The 17,031-nt window shown below is 43.1% G+C and overlaps 1 protein-coding gene across 23 annotated transcripts in view; it reads right to left on the bottom strand.

Moving 5' to 3' along the window:
• ELAVL2 (ELAV like RNA binding protein 2) overlaps positions 1 to 7,513 on the bottom strand; it is a 142,285-nt gene extending 134,772 nt beyond the window's left edge. For 2 of the 23 annotated variants that reach the window (XM_055577882.1, XM_055577889.1), the window contains exon 1: positions 6,909 to 7,465. Coding sequence is in view for 2 of the 23 variants with exons in the window: in XM_055577895.1 (XP_055433870.1) it covers positions 3,447 to 3,592 (146 nt within the window). In the remaining 21 variants the exon portion in view is untranslated. Of the gene's footprint in view, positions 1 to 2,690; positions 2,901 to 3,304; positions 3,411 to 3,446; positions 3,607 to 6,908 lie in introns of those variants that run through there. The other 21 variants (XM_055577875.1, XM_055577879.1, XM_055577881.1 and 18 more) reach the window with 19 other exon arrangements.
• Positions 7,514 to 17,031: the final 9,518 nt, after the last annotated feature.

The following is a 17,031-nucleotide window of genomic DNA, read 5'->3' as shown; positions in this document are numbered from 1 at the left end:
GGCCTAAAAGGCATCACACTTTTTAGAAAAAAAGATTTCTCTCCAATCAAATAAAGAGGAAAAGGTTGACCCTAGCCTACAAGCTGGGGTATTCTGGATGGCTCTGTTGTGTCCTTAAAGAGAACTGTGCACCTTCCTTCTAGAAGAGAAAAAGACGTTTGAGGTAAAGCAGTATTTTTTAACAATCACATTAACATGAAAAGCACAGAAAGCTAGAAAGGCTGAAAGGGGCAACAAGCATCCAGCCAGGAACATCTGTCTATACACAAAGAACCAAAAGCTGGATTAAGAAATGAGAAAGCAGAAATGCCACTTAAGAGCATTGTTCTCCAGTTAACTGGCTGGGAGCTGGGTCTTACCTAAAAGCGCCCAACCAGACAGAAGTATCTTGCTTCTCTGGTGAAGAAGCATTAACCAGAACCAACCAACCAAAAACCCAAAACCAAAAAAGGAACTCTAACTACTAACACAACCTGAGCCTAGAACAGGAAAACTAGGTTCGGTAGGAAATAATAGGCCTGATGGACATTGACCAGTTTGGGGTACCTGGTCGATTCTAGGAGAATATCCTAAAACTAAAATTCTCTTGAACCATGGAGAAAGAGTGTGTGAAGCTTAAACAGATGACCCGATATAATTTCTAAGAGTAAACAAGATACAGAGAAGGAAATACCTAAAAAAACGGGGAGAAAGGACGCCTTAAACGCCTACGACTCGTCTTTGAAGAGAAAACAAAAAACCTTATTCCCCTAAAGGTGGCAGCACAAAGTTACCCAAAAGGGCATTAAGGGGCCAGTTTTGAGCACATAGACACAAAAATGTTCTCTCAAGAAGGAAAAGAAAAGTAGAGGAAGCATAGAAAATTAAATGTAATGTGTTCCTTCAAAATCTGACTTTCCAGAACCCTCTTGCCCCCTCATCGCTCTACCTCCATTTCCAAGAGAACATTCTCTAAGTATGTACGTCCCCCGCCCCCCGCCCCCTAAAAAGTGTTACATCAACATTCCTACAAACCTATTATAAGGAACAGCTCAAAAACAAACGCAGTAACCTTGCAGTTCCTCCAGCAAGTCCGTCTCGCATTTCTAGAGCCAAAGGTCCAGATGAGAAAGTAGATCCAGGAAACCTTTTCCGCCCGCTCACCAAAATGGAGACTCGAGATCAGCTTCCGCAAAAAAGAGCGACCTTAGCACAAATGAAAAATTCAGACGACTCTGGGGGAAAGGATTCTGGACAATGTTGTCTTCAAGGGCAACTGAACAGTATTTCAAACAAACCTATTTAACTTAAGGGGATGGGGAAATTACACCCCAACTGGTATTAGCAGTGTTCCTAAATGGACTTATTTGCCGTAAGTTCGGGACTAGGGTACATTTTTATGAAGATAAAATTATTATGGGTAGGTCCACCGAAATATTAAGTTTTTAAAAGCTCTTTGTCCTTGCCGGACATATTTCGTTTGGCATTGTTAAACGCCATCCTTTGGAAAGGAAAAAAGGAGAGTAGAGAGCCGGTAAGAAAACCTCGTCTCTGCACATTTTTAGAAAACGTCGAGAAGAGATAAAAATTTTTATCGTAAAGACGATCTTTTAAAATGCACACTATTTAAATGATCAACTGGACAACTACGACTCCGTGCTTGTGGCTCACATCTAGAGGCAGGATTCTGCGCTCCAGCCCTCTAGGATAACAAGTCGGCTTTTAAGGAAACGCCGTGGAAGGCTGTTTGCTGGTCATTGTCATGACCACTGGAGGAGCACCTGCTGGTGAACCGAGGCAGGTCCGCCCGAGACTCTACTGGTCTCACCAGGGCACGCTCACACGTCCGTGCCCCGGGGCGCAGCTCGCAGAGCAAGAGGCAGCTGCCACCTCCGCGAGCCAAAGCCGGGAGCTTGCCTCACCCGGCCGCCAAACCCGACCCGCGGTTCCCGCCCAGCGCACCGCTCGCGCGCAAACCCGGGTGCGACCTCGAACTGCGACCTCCCGCGACTGCACCCGACCTCACCTGACGCGGCGCCAGGGAGGAGAGCGGCCCAAGGAGCCTCTCCGCTCTGCCCCGGGCGCCCACGGTCCCAAACCTCCGCACACTGCGCGACCGCGGCAAGTCTCGAGACGCCCCGAGAGCACCGGGGGCCACGCGCGCTGGGGCGCCGGACCACAGGGCACACGACCTGATACCACCCGGCTGGGGTAGCCAGTGCACGCCACCTCCCATAAGGCGGAGGTGCCAGTGCACCACAGGAAACCTGCCCTTTTTCTAGAAAAGCCCCCTCCCCCACTTTCCCTCCAATACACTCACCTGCGTCTCGGCGCAGTGCTTCTCGCGCTACACGCGGCCGTACCCGGGCACGTCCACGCCCGTGCACGCTGCCGGGCGCGACTGGTCCCGCTAGGCTCCCGCCGCCCCCAACCAGCCCGTGCCCACACGAGGGGCGGTGCCACCTCCCGAGGCGCCCAATTCCCTCGACTCCCGCCGCCAGGGGCCGAGCTCTAGGAACTTCCCGTGCACCACCTCCGCCGCCCCCACCAGCGTTCCCGCCCTGAGCCCGGACGAGGGCTCCCGCCGAGGCGAGGCCGGACTCCGCAGCCCAGCGCCGCGGCGGCGCGCACCGCCCTCAGCCTCGGCGTCCGAAAGCGACTCATGGCCCGGCGAGGCGTGCCCGCCCCCACCCCACGCCCCCTGCACTTGCCTGCTGCGACTCGGAGCTGCAGCTACTACTGCTCGCGCCGCCGGCCGTCACACAGCCGCGGAGGATTCGCTCCGGGCGGGCTCCGCGGAGAGGCGGTGGTGGCGGCGGCGTCCCCAGTTCTGACGGTGGCGGGAAGGCGGACTGGAACCCGGCGGAACCCACGCCCCACCCGCGCGTGCCGGTGACCGGCCTCCTCAGCCGGCCGGCAGCTGCCTCAGTGACGCCCGGGCGCCGCGGTCCCGCCGTTTGTAGCGGGGCGGGGAGGAGGGGCTTGCTTGGAAGAGCGCCAGGAGGCGGGGCCGGCGGCGAGTTCGCGGCGCCGCGGCTTCTGCCGCCGGCGCGTGCCCTGCCCGGCCGCCCCGAGGGTCGGTGCCTGGGAGCAGACGTCTGACTGCAGCCGCTCCCGTCCTTCTCTCCCGGCTTCCGATTCCGAGCAGGCCCCCTGACCAGGTTCCCCGGGCAGCGCGGATAGCGTCGCGCACCCAGAAGCCTCAAATACCAGGTGCAAGTTTCCAAACCCCGAGGCTCCGGACGCTAACCGGCAACCAGAGATTTTGCGCGGGGGTACTTTGATATATTATGTGTATCAAGTATATATACATACATATACTCACATCTTGCAAGCAAAGCTAAAGGGCTTTTTTCCTACTTCACAGCGGAAGGGTCCGGTCCCTTCGCGAAAAACTAAAGGCTTGCCGGCGCTGCCCTTCTCTGCCTTTCTAGATGGAATCTGATGTTCAAATAAGCCCCGAGTACCTGTGCGGGGTGCCATTCTCTGCTTCAAACGCAAAAGTAGGAAATCCTGCACTCGACTGTATAAGCGCCTGCCTCTCGCCGCATCCTTCCAACGCCACCCACCGAAGCCCTGAAATGGCCAACTCTTCACCGAGGGGGCGTCCCATCGCTGTATTTCCTTGGCCCGCCCCCCACGCCCAGCTCAATCTCTTTCCTCAGGAAAAACCTGTGCCCGTCCTCAAACCCAAGGCTGGGAGTCAAAACCGACTCCAAGCCACGCGGCGGAAGCACGTTTTTACACCTGCTCAGCCGTTTAATTACGAGAGCACCTGTCGTGTTTTTTTCTTTGCAAAAGCTTCCGTTTTAACCCTTCCCCTTAAAAAACTACATTTAAAAATATCACCTGTCAAACCTACCTGTAATCGCAAGAAGTAAGAGAAAGGAACTGAGCAGTGGGCGGCTGAGTCGCCGCAAGAACGTGACCGAGGTTACAGCTTCAAGGGCATGATGCGGGTTTGATGCAGCAAGGTCCGCTAAGGGCGGCCAGCGCTCCCCGCCCCCATGCGACGGGCGGGGCTGGGGGAAAAGAGGGGAAAGACTCATCTAACCCAGGACCAGGGTAGGGGAGACAAAATTGCCCTCTTGCGCGAAGTTAAATCAGACACAGTAAAGCAGGGGGCTCAGCCATGATCGAAATGGAGACAGTCCATCCCTCAACTTGGGGGACCCGGACGAGGGACACCAGAAAGAGCTAATTGATTCTGTATCAGCATTTCTGTTGTCACTCCAGTTACGATTTGCAATTAAATGACCTTAATTGACTTTGTACGGGTTCCTGGGAAAATGGCTCAAAGCGCCTGCGTCTCTCTGACCTCCCTCTAAACAGTCAATTATAATATTCCATCCCAGGCAGGCGGGATTGCTAAGAATGCCTGTTTCGAAACGTCAGGCAAAAATGGGCCTACCAAATTTGCCAATCCAAGCCTAAAACTCTTAGAATGCCTTACGACGCCCTACTTCCTGAAACTGACTTCTTGAAGTTATGGGAGTCCTCTTTCTCAACAGAGTTCCCCAAGTCTTCCAAAGCGCTTCTACTTGGCTAACACTGCATTTTCGTGGAGAACTCCAGAATGGGTTAAGCTTTATAAAGTAGGCTTGCCAATCACTTGGTTAAAAGAGGGAAGGGGAACCCAGGAGTACCTGGTGTAGGACAGACTAAGCAATAACTAAGAGAAATAGTTACTTTTTAATCCCCCAAAAGGTGATATTTAAACACTCGGCATTTTGTCTCTCTTTTTTCAGACTTATTTGTTCATATTCTAATACATCTTTCAGATGTCCCATTTAAGAAACCATTTTACCAAGGACATTTTATGGGCCCCAGACTTCCTATCCTTCCATCCCCCAAACACTCACACCTTTTCCCCTGACTTTTAGGAACTGATTTCCTGTTCGGGAAATAATTTCTTAGGTTATTAATGTCCACTCTTTACCCCCCACCCCCCGCCATGTTAAGACTACATTTTATAGATTGCACTGTAGGCCTAAGAAATAAATCACCTCGACTTCCCTCGCACTCTCAACATCCAGAGGATGGGTATAATAAATGTAGGAAAAGGCTGAAGGTTTAGAATCTTAACCAACAGGAGTGTTTGTACATGAGTAAGAGAGGGAAAAGAACCTGTTCGCGGAGAAAGTACAGGAACATCCATCCTGGCCCAGCGGTATTAAGAGTAAATTCTAAATGGTTGACTATTTCTCTCACTCGGGCCACAATAAAGCCAGATCTGCAGTTGGTAATTATGAGAGAAAACACCCAGCCTCGACATCAGTTTCGCTAACCTATGCTTGAAAATGGAAAACGGGAAATGTATCCAACCTCCAATTTCCCACAGTTGTATAGCTCTCATATTAATTCTTTACAAACGTGAAATAGGTGGGTATGTGGCAACGTGCTGGGCATAAATTTAAGCAACAATGGCCACACGAAGTCCTGTTCGCCGCTGAGATACCGTGGTAGGCACTGCCACCTTGCAATCCCCAACCCCCACTGCCCCAGAGATGGCAGAGTCGAGTCCAGAGGAGGCCGGCCGAGCGTTGGCTTTTCGAACCAGGTGGGTGGGTGGGGAGGAGAGCAAAGAAAAATTAACCCCAGCCGGCTTTGTATGTTTTCCCCATCCTCTCCCTCTCAAGCACCACACGGGCGCTCTCACGCACACATACTCACCCACACCCCCTCGTGCCAATAATTTAAACTTCTCTTAGGCAAAGCCAGCGCCACCACCACTCCCTCCACCCTCCTCGCCCCAAGATCACCCTTCCAGCGCGAACATCCTCCCCCTTTCCCACCTCTACCCTGGGTTCTCTTTTTCGCAGCAGAAAGCCAGCTGGTTTCTCCTAAACCCTGACAAATCACAAAAGTTAAAATGAAGCAAGAGTCTGCCCAGCGTCTCATCCCCAAACATCTTTCTTCAGGCGTCAGTTTAACAATAGCTATTCGAGAAAACGGGGGCGGGGGGGCAGCAAGGAAGGGGGTGAGTGAGGGCTGTGTAGCCGAGTTGGCTACTGAGGTGGCTGTGGAGCCTTGTCGGCTGCTAAGGGGTTCCCCCTCGCCCAGAAGGCGAAGTCAGCCGCGTAGGACCAAGGACAGGGCTTGGAATCCACTTCCCAGCGCCCAGCACAGTTCAGCTTCCATGCAGCCGCCCCTCCACAGACACAGCTCTAAGGATCTTATTTACGCTTTTCTGAACAAAGGGAATCTCACATCCGGTACAGGCTTAAGAATTCGGCCCTAAATTGGCTATCTTCTTTTAAAACAGAAGCACGATAATTGGCGACCGTGATTTAGAGTCCGCATACCTCGCAATGATGAGTTTTGACAGCTTCTACCCACCCCAGCCCAGCCCCAGCCCCAGCCCTCGGGCGGCATGTACTTTTTTACAGTCAACTACAACTCGCTGCCTGGTGCAGCATCTAAATTCCATCTGGCAATCCTATCTCCCCAGCACATGTTATCTGGTTAATGCAATTAAGTATGGGGTTTTCGCTGGTCTAATCTGCAAGTCCAGGCTTCTGATTCCCCTTAATGGTTCTAAAGCCTCTACGGTCCTTCGGTTGCTTCGCGAAAGTAGAGGCATGCATCCTCCCTTAAACCCAAGTTATCCCTCTCTTCCCACGAAATGAACTTCCAACCTCAATCCCAGCTCACTGATCATCTAGACTCCCACTGTACCCCTGTTATACACTGGCCACATTTACCACTTAAGTTTTTGCCCCTGACATTTGCGAATATTCAATACGTCAAGCATGCGTCCACTGTCTTTTAGTCTAGCTCTCTAGAATTAAAAAGCAGAGCAGTAGCTTTGAAATGAGACAAACATGTGCAATTAACTTCTTATTCTGTATTCCGCTCACTTACAGGTTTTCTGGGTTTGCCAGCGCATCGCTGCAACTAATGATTAAAGAAACCAAACCGAAACTTACCTTTCTCCCTTAAGGTTTTTGTGTATGTGTGTTTTTAAAGTAACGGTGCAGTTCTCCCAATAAGGATGAGCAAGAAGCTGCTGGATAGTTCTCTTAAGACAGCACGAAACCTAAACTGTGCTCGGCTTAAAAGAAGCAAATAAAAAGAAATGCTTTCGACCCCAAAGTCCAACGCTAAAAGAAATGGCGAAAAAAAAATATGAAAGGGGAGGGGAAACTTAAAAAAGAGAGTTTAAAAAGACGGAGAGACTACCCTCCTATTGCCTTTCAACTAAACAAAAAGGGGCAAGAAAAACAAACGAAGGAACAAAGAAAGAGACGAAAGAACGTTTTTTCAAAAAGACGATGTCTTTCTCCTTGTTGCTTTTTAGTAGGTCGCTACAGGAGTAAGCTGCTGCATCTCTAACTGAGAACAGAAATAAGGGGGGAGGACGTCTTAAAAGGGAGGTGGACTGGACCACAGATTTATAGCACGGTATCACCAACCCCTTCTCTGCCTCCGCACTGCCGTGTGTGCAGCTGCTCTGCCAGGCTCCTATCCCAAGCAGCACGCGCGGAAGTATACGCTAGGTCGCTGCACAACGCAACTTGCTCATCTCCCCAGGATCCTGATTGGCCTAGACGGTTCTATTGAGTCCGCCCAAGCGAGGCCGCGCGATATGATTGGCTAGGTGCTTGTGTCACTCTCGAGAGCTCAATGGAGTCCCGTTTCAAGGTAAGTTGTGCGGAGAGGTACACACTTAACGCTGGCGGCGAAGGGAAATGCAAGAAGCAAAAAGAGATGGGGAGAGAGCAACGTGGGAGGGTTGGAACTGTACTATCAGAGTTTGCGATATGGCACGACCTCCTTTCTTCTTAAATCTTTCTGCTTCGGAAAGACTCATTTCCTTTGCCATCACTGCCGCATCTGTGGCACGTTTCTTTATAACATTAAAACTCTGTCCGGTATGTATGAGTCATTGAGAGCTCCCTGTCTTTGATCTGAGTGAAAGGGATGAATGTACATCCATTACTTGCACGCATGTCTTTTTCGATTTGTGTTCCAGTATGCTATATTAGATAGTAGGCAATTTTATGTGTTTCTCTATTTGAATATATGCATATTGCTGCTGTTTGGATTTTTAGGAAAAGAATGAAGTCAGAAATGCTTTCAAATAAAGCTGCAGGGTTTGAATTACCTATCACTTCATGTTACAATAGAAAAGTGCAGGATAAACATCCTGTCCAGGGAAAGAGGCACTGAGTTGAACTAAGGTCCTTCACTTTGAGGTGTATGATGACTCTCAAAAAGAGCAGCTGTATATAAAATTAGAACAAGCCACTCCTCTGCATTTGCTGGCGGTACAGTTCTTGGACCACACATGTATTGCTGACAGTAAAGATAGTCGAGCCTTTATCTGGATTTAGAAAGTTTAACCAGAAGACCAGGTGCTTGCTGTCAACCCTTCTGCTTTATAGATGAAGACTACTTTATTAAATTCCATATATTAATAACATTCAGGAAGCTGAAATTGAGTTTTATTCATGGTATTTATTTCATCCTCCAAGTGAAACTGTAGTCATCAGGATCGACTTGATGTATAAGTAGAAACAATATCCACTTGACCTAGGTTCTTTTCCAGCTTGAATTTCTTCTTTTAATCTTGAAAAATAGCACCAGCTTCCTACACAGTACTTACAATTCTTACACAATGTAATATCTTCTCTAGCAGCTCATTCCTATCCAAAAGAAATTCCTTTACTTGTTTATTACTAGCCACTATCTTTGAGAATGCTGGAAAGAGGAGTCACAGGTAAGAGTTAGAGAGGGCAGGAGGGTGGAGTGGGATGAAAGGAAAACAGACAGATAGTCACAATGCAAAATGACTATAAAGTCAGGTTGAAGTAAATCATAGTTCCTTGAAAGTGTCCTTGAGTGATGATAAATGCTTACTGACAAAAAACAGAAGAACTGTTTATTTCCCATATAGCCCATATAATATGTCTGAGATCCTTGGATAAAAATAACTGGGAGTTGAGAAACAAGGCCTGTATCTATATAACTACCATTTATAATTATCATGCTGTAATCCCCACTCCTACATTTTACATAACAGGCCTGGGGTCATAATTTCACTTAAGACTCTTCTCTAGACCTGCGTGGAACTCAGGGGAAGAAGAAAGCAAAGCTGTTTGAAGAAAGAGAGTCAAGGGGTGGAGGGAACAACAAATCAAGGGAAAAAAACAGAAAGTCTCCACCTCATCCACAATAATCAATGTATGAATAAACAGCTGGAAGATTCCATTTGTCATCTTCCTTCGAACGTTCCCTTCCCCACTAGATCTGTACAAAAAATAAAATAATAAATGCCAATTGGGTAAAAGTGTAATACTGTTTAGTCAGAATTACCAATGAAGTAAATTGTCTTTTCTCCTTGTTAATATGCTCTTAATATTGAATGAGTTGCATTTGATCATGTAATATTTTCAGCAATTTGAAGAAAATCTTTACCATTAACTTCTAATTACATAAGTTTTGTCTAACTGTGGAAACTAATACTTTGTTTTATTTTGTGATGTTTGTATCCACAAGAAAGATTTTGTAGATAACAGTAGTATATTTTTCCAAGATTTGGGGGAGGGTGGATATGGAAAGCTGGGTGTGGTGTGGAGTGATGAAAATCCAGCATGTGTGTTACGTCATTAAAGAAATTACCTGAAAAATGGTAAACTTGTCCATTCAAATACAAAATGCTAAACTCTACTCATTCAGTATATATGCTTTTTTCAGTTTTTTTCAGAGGAGCAAATATTTTTCAAAATGTCATTTTCAACATGTTTCTTTCTCTATAACGTGGAGTTAAATTATGTAAGAAATTGAAAATATCTTAAAATACTAGTTTATTTCCTCAATAAAACAAATGTTTTTAAATTTAAAAACTTTTAAATGGATATAGTATAAGTAACTTGTACTTTTCCAACTTTTAAAAATAAAAAATGAAATACAATCATTTTAAAACAAATGATATCTGGATGTAGATTTCACTTTGGAATTTATACTGTTATAGACTGAAATATTAATATACTCTATCTTGCAATTAATAAAGACCATGTGTAAACATCACATTGTACATTAAGCACCTATAATCAATCCCTCTTCATTCATAGTTGGGTAAAGAATTATCCAGAGCATCTGGTCTTGCATTAGAAAAGCATTTGAATTATGATTGTCTTGTTAGCTCTGATGTCTTCAAAGTACTTGATATTATTTTAAACTACAGCAGAGGAGGAAAGGTATGGGGAGTCATTGAGAGCTTGGAGAAAAAGTTTGACACAGAGAAAGCTGCAAAATGAATGGTTCTCAAAGCAGGAAAAAATAATGAATTCAATTAATTCTTTTACAAAAATATCTTTATAGAGGAACAGTCATTCACAGGAATAGTCATAAACTATTGTGGCAATTTTTTTATGATAAATAACCCCCTTATACTAGATCTGGGGAGAAATACTATCCTCTTTTAGTATCCTCTAAAACTTTCAGGATTTTATGATAAAGGTGACTGTACATTACAACATTTTTTAAGTAAATAAAGCAGTTAAGCTATTTAAGTGAGTTTACAATGTTTGGCTTAAGGTGATTTCAAACATCATATCCTGTCAGATAAGTAAAAATATTTGTCTGTGTTAATTTGTTGGGCTGTTTGGGATGAGGGAGGGGAATGTCTGTGGTTCATAATGTTGAAACTGTGACAGTTTACTGCCTGCGTGAGAAATATATAGCTTGATGATTACTATTTTATTTATCCTTCCTAAGGAAGTATGTCAACTTTACTTCCACTGTTTAGAAAACAGGGCGGGGGGTTGGGGCCGAGGAGGGGGGGGGGATGGGTGGTGAAAGTTGTAGAGAAAATTGATGCTACTTGAATTTAGAACATGGCAGCGGGGCAAAAGAATGAGGCGGGAATTAGCACCATGGACAGAGACAAGCCGAGCCAGCCTGACTACACGTTTGCAAAGCTTAATAGAGTTTTCTGTCCCTCCCAGTGAGACACCGAAACTGCAATTTTGGGGGAAATTTCATGTCTACAGACTTTAAGGAAGAGTCTCTCCTATCCATAGAAACATGTTTATTTTGATTAGGCTTGCTTTTGCTAAGACTCGGCCATAGTGACACACCGCCAGGAAGGTTATGTGCCCCGAACTGGCTGTGCACACGCCACTCTACTCCTTTCAGACACTTCTTCCCTTAGTGAGTCTGCCAGTCATCAATGTGTTCATACAAAATAATGCAAATCCAGGTAGTCATCAAAAAGTCTACTAAACCTATTCTAGAGTTTGTAATCCTCGAAATTCCCAGAGGAATCGCAACAAAAACGTCTACTCTCCCCTCCCCCAATTCTTCCCCCAGCTCCTTCCATCGCCTGGCAAAGGGGCAAAGCCTTCCATCAGAAGGTGAGTGACCTCGGAGACTATTTTGCAAGGAACCCTTTACATTGCAAACACTTTCCATTAGGGACTGTGCCAGAGATGGCAGTGACCAGGATCACAGACATCCTTTACTTTCTCTTTAATTTTGTCTTTAAACTCCTATTTAATGGAAAAGGCTGTAAACGGAACACCTCAGCAAGAATTGACCCTAAATTCTGAGGTTACTGTTTACACTTAAAGACACATGAATTGTATAATTTTTTAAATAAACGTAATGTAGTGTCTCGGTAAAATTTTAAGATCAGCCTATATTTTCCTTCCTCCCCACCACCATCGCTTTTTTTTTTTTTTTCCCTCGGCAAAATTTGTATGAGGTTCATTCTCCTTTAGATCATTTGCCAGCGGATATTCAGGCTAAAATCTGTTGCATGTGCCCCAGAGTGTCTCAGAAAATTTATTTGCAGCTTCGGGTCAACGATCATTTATGTAAACGCTCCTACAAATACCCTCAGATTTCTTTCCCTCCTCTATTTTACTCGGGACCAACTTTTAGCAAGATAAACTCACGTCTTTCCTGAGCATGCAAAGGGTGATCTAGGCGACCAGGGAGGGTGAAGTAAGAAAAACGGGAGGTGAGAAAGGGCAAATCAGAGCTTCGTGTCCATTTCTTCCAGAGGTGCTAACAGCCTTCTCTAAGCTTCCTCCTAGAGCCGATACATCTCATGCAAAATTAATACAAGTAATTAAAAATAGCAGTTTGCAAAGTTAAAGGAAACCATCTGTCTCAGCTGGTGGCAATCAGTCTTTTCGGCGGTCCCTTTGCCGGGACCTGGAAGAAGCGGTTTTTCTGCTTCCGAGGCTCGGAGACTCTTTCTTATATTCAAGATTTATGTTTCCACTTGTGTGCGATGCACGTCTAATTTGAAATAATAAAGCCGGGCTGAGCAACCAGTCAATCAGAGCTATCACCGCTGCTCTGCACGCAGCCCTGCCCCCACCTCCCTCGATCCCTTACCTTCTTTCCTCCTCCCCCTATCTTGCTCTCCTTGCTCTCCCCCTCCTATTGCCTCTCTCCTCTGCTGTCTCACACACTCCCACTTTTCCCCCACGTGTGTTCAGATCAAACCCTTGCCCCATAGAGCAAGTGACCGCACCGGAGCCCGGTGACAAAGGCAGAGTTTGTATCAGAAGAAGACTGAGGCCCGGGGAGACAGCGGCTAGAGAAACAGCTGTCTTATCAGCCCGCTGCAGAGATGGAGATGGCTCGAGAGGTCCTCAACAGATAATCACTTGAATACGTTTGCAATGCGCCAAACTTCACGCTTGATAAGGCCAACCCAATGTAGAGAGCAGTCCAGATCCTGCTCCATTCTGTTTTATCTGGGCTGTAAATTAAGAAATTGAAATTCAGGTGGCAGAGGCAGCAGTCGGCTGATAGACCGCTAAAGTAAACTGTCATTAAAATGCTTTCGGCAGGCAGAGAGGGGGCGCCCGGAACGGGATCTATTTTTTTAATGGGGGGAGGGGAGCGGTGAGCGAAGTCCACCGGTTTTAAAAATTATTTGGGGAGAGGAAGCTGTAAGGAAAAGTTGCAAAGGGACACAACATCTTAGTCATGATTCCTAGTCATAGTTACGATGTAGAAACAATTAGAACAAAATAAAGTTGTGTGAAGTTTGATGTAAATAGAGATTAAGGGCCAATTTAAAGCAATCAGATTAAAAAAACAGGATTCCGTCTTTTTCAGAGCATAGGATAGAGGAAGCTCTCTGACTCCAGTATTAGAATCAGAAGCTGTCTGATTCCAAATGGGCTCTAAAATTTTCCTTTTGTTGTAAGAAAAGTAGATTAACCAGATACAGAGGAGTGTACGTACCATAAACGGAGGTAAACCTGACCTTTTTGTTGAAGTGATGGGGCCACAGGAGAGATTCCAGGGTGGCTTTTAGAATAGCCAAAGAAGTCGTCAACCACAGAAACGAATCTGCTTTAGCTACTTACAAGAATAAGAGTTCTATTTCATCCACCCCACCCTCTTTACCCAGATATTCACTATGGGTTATTTCAGGAAACTCAAGAAATTCCACATAGGTATTTGGACATCACCTGATTCTCAGCACACTTTACATTTACACACTTCTGCTTTTATGGATATGGGACATGAAATTCTATGCATTATTTAAATAAATGTTTGGCAAAAAAGTTTCAAATGTAAAAGAACCAGAATATAGCCAGTGACCTTGTTGTCTTGACTCACTGATGACTCTGCACTGTATCTTGTTCTCTATTTTGTTGAATAGTTTGCAAATTCACTGGTGTGCATTTTTGAGAGTGTGCAAGTATGAGAGGACGAAGTACATTTTCCAGGCAGCATTTATATTTTAAGGTTTAGCAACCTTTCTAAAAAGATACCTTCAGCTGATAAGACATGGTTAACACAGTTTTAGAAAATCGATCAGTTTTTACTTTGTTTAACCCCAAAACTTTGATCAATGTCAGAGTGCACTTAATTGACAATATAAAGGCTGCATAAATCACATTGGAGTGAGAAAGAATTGAAAATAAATTTGTCAAGAAAAATGATGAGAAAAAATTTAAGATGCTAGTGTATGTTTCCAGTTACTGAACTACTTAGATATATTAAAAAACACTTCTTTTAAACTTTGAAATTGCCATTTGATTACTCATAGGGAAGTAGGCAAATAAATATAAGCCATGGAATCTCAAACATGTTTCTGTTGAACATTTTTTGCAAAAATCCTTCATGCCTTGTAACACCAAGAGGTATTAAAAACACTCAAGCACACAAATGAATGAGTGCTGCAAGGGTTCTTCCATGAGAGAGAAATTTAAGTTTATGTTAAGCAATTTCTCCCTTCCATAACACCACTTTCCATAATGTGATGGTATTAGTTTAAATAATGACGGCTATATACACATTTTAAGAAATATTTTTAATGAATTCCAGAGTTTTAGGCAATCTTATATTATCTTCTGATAATGAGACATTTCCCTGCTTGTTACAAATAGTCAAACAAATTTGAATTGCCAGCTTTAATGAGTCTCTTAAGCTATGGGTTTTATTTTTATTTTCCTTAAGTAAATAGAAAATATGCATACAAAGAACTGTTTAACCTATTCTTTGTCACTACAAGTAGGACTTTTTAAAGATGATAAATTTACATAAGGTTTAAAAGATGCATTATAAGTTTGAAATGTGAGACAAATATATTTTATAAATATAAATTATTGTAACATTTCAAAATGAAAAGATAATTTTAAAAAGAAAATTTTCACTATTGAACAGAAAAGTGTTTTAGCATGAAATTATTATAAAGACCACTCCTGTCTAATTTTTGTCACAAATGATATATATAGTTTCTAAAAGCATAGCAATACATTATGAATGATAAAAAATAATTTTAAATCTTTAAGTGCAAAATTTATTTTTAAAATGATTCCCCATGTTAATTCTTCTCTGTGGGAAATAGGATCACAGATTTTTAAGGTAAACAGTCTCTCTATGATGTATAAAGGCAAAATATTGGATGCTTTGGAAATATATAAAAGTTAAAATATTTTTATTTAAAACTGATTATAATTTTATTATTAAAAAAACCAGACAACTAATTGTATCTTCCCAGATATAACATTTATCTTCAGGTGAGGGTCAGATTAGTGGTACATAATCATTTCCTATTTCTAACTATTCCTGAATCTTTGACAAAAGACCCATTTCAGTTTGCTTTAAGCATCTTTTGAGTGCCTATATTGGTATAATATCTCTTATAAGTTTTTTAATAGTTTGGTTCATCCAAAAATTAGTCCTTTAAATAGAAATTGATATGTTGCTTTATTAGGAGCTACATTTTTGAAAATTTTAAGAGCTTGGGTTTTCACTTCAGCTACATCTGAATCTGAACCTGACTCCACCAGTATGGGGTCTTGGATAAGTTATTTTCTCTCATTTAAGCCTTGATTTTTCTGATCCATAAAATGGTAATGATATTGTTTAATTTAGGATCACTGTAAGGTTAAATGAAGCCGTAAGTGTGAAGTACTCAGACTTCCTGGCATGGAGGAAGTAGTCCATACAAGGTAACTACAACTATGGAACAAAATGGTGACTTAGCACATTTATTTGATGAAGCCAGAATTAGAATTCCTGTGTTTATATACTGTCTCTTAAACATTTTCATTTGCCCTCATTAATTTCCTGATATATCTTATGATAAATAGCTTCTTACATTTCTAATTGTAACCAAGTTTAAAAGGCTTCAAAAGGCATAAAATCTTCTGTCTCCCCTATGAGGTAGCTTCAATATATTTCCCAATACAATTTCATGATTCATCTGTAAAAAAGTTGTGGGTCTTCAAAAAGGAACTTAGTCTGAGATCCCATTTGATTGATATAATAATAAAAACACCTTAGATTTTTATAGTAACTTTTATCACAAAAAGCTCAATGTACTTTTACATATTTATCATTGTAACTCAGGAGGTAAGGAAGGATATAAATTATTTCTCATTTTCAAGGGCATAACTGAGGCACGAGGAATTTAGGTAACATTTCTAAGATTAATAGGAATACAGAATAGGTTTCCTGAATACCACTCTTTCTGCAATGTTACTCTCTTTGGCATTAATTGCAACCATTGTTCCTTTAGTTAGGCTACCAATGTTAGTGTTTAGCATTAAGTATAGGTTATAATTCAGTTAAATACTCACAGAAATCAAGATGAGTCAAATATATATTATCACAGTCTAATCAAATCAAAATATTTTCATTTTGTGCTGAGAAACTTTTATTATTCAAGTATATTATATATGTATAATATACATATGTATATGTACATATGTAAGTGTATATGTACGTGTACATATGTATAATATACACACACACACATATATATATATATATATATATTATATATATGCTTTCCCTGGTAGCTCAGATGGTAAAGAATCTGCCTGCACTGTGGGAGACCTGGGTTGGATCCCTGGGTCAGGAAGATCCCCTGGAGAAGGGAATGGCAACTCACTCTGGTATTCTTGCCTGGAGAATCCCATGAACAGAGGAGCCTGACGGGCTATACTCCATGGGGTTGCAAAGAGTCAGACAAGACTGAGTGACTAACACAATACATATATACATACATTATCCATTTTTATTTACCATTCTTGTTACCTTTACAGCAAGATTTTTAGAAGTTACCTGTCATTTATGACCTTGAAAGAAATCAGTTTCCACCTCTTTATCTCTTGCCTCTCCCCAGGCTCATTCCCTCTCTCCACATATATTTTTATAGGCTATTATATTTATTCCATTTACATAGGTGAACAGTACTTTCTGCTCTAGTTTTGTATTTCTTACGTTGTCTGTGCTTGAAAAATCTATTAAAATAAATATCCAAAGGAACACAGAGGTAAACTCTATAAAGGGCACAGGAGACTAAGCTTTTTACAATAGTTTGTTTTGAATGAAACAAAATGGAGCCATAATGTCCACTTGACATTGTAAAATATAAGATGTCAAAAGAATACTCAACCTTGCGTATGGTTTATGGTTGTGCAGTTCCCTCCTGGGCTTACTTTGCCATGGATTGATACAGATGTAGCTACAGATGCGGACTTTCAGTGAGTAAGCAGAACAAAAGGAAACCAAACTTTGCAGCCTGATAAAAGAATGAAACTTAGACTTTTGGATGTGTAAGTT

Source organism: Bubalus kerabau, chromosome 4 (genome assembly GCF_029407905.1).
Source record: "Bubalus kerabau isolate K-KA32 ecotype Philippines breed swamp buffalo chromosome 4, PCC_UOA_SB_1v2, whole genome shotgun sequence".
Classification (NCBI taxonomy): domain Eukaryota; kingdom Metazoa; phylum Chordata; class Mammalia; order Artiodactyla; family Bovidae; genus Bubalus; species Bubalus kerabau.
Note: the sequence above shows the minus strand (reverse complement) of the source record. Positions and strands in the feature narration are given on the sequence as shown.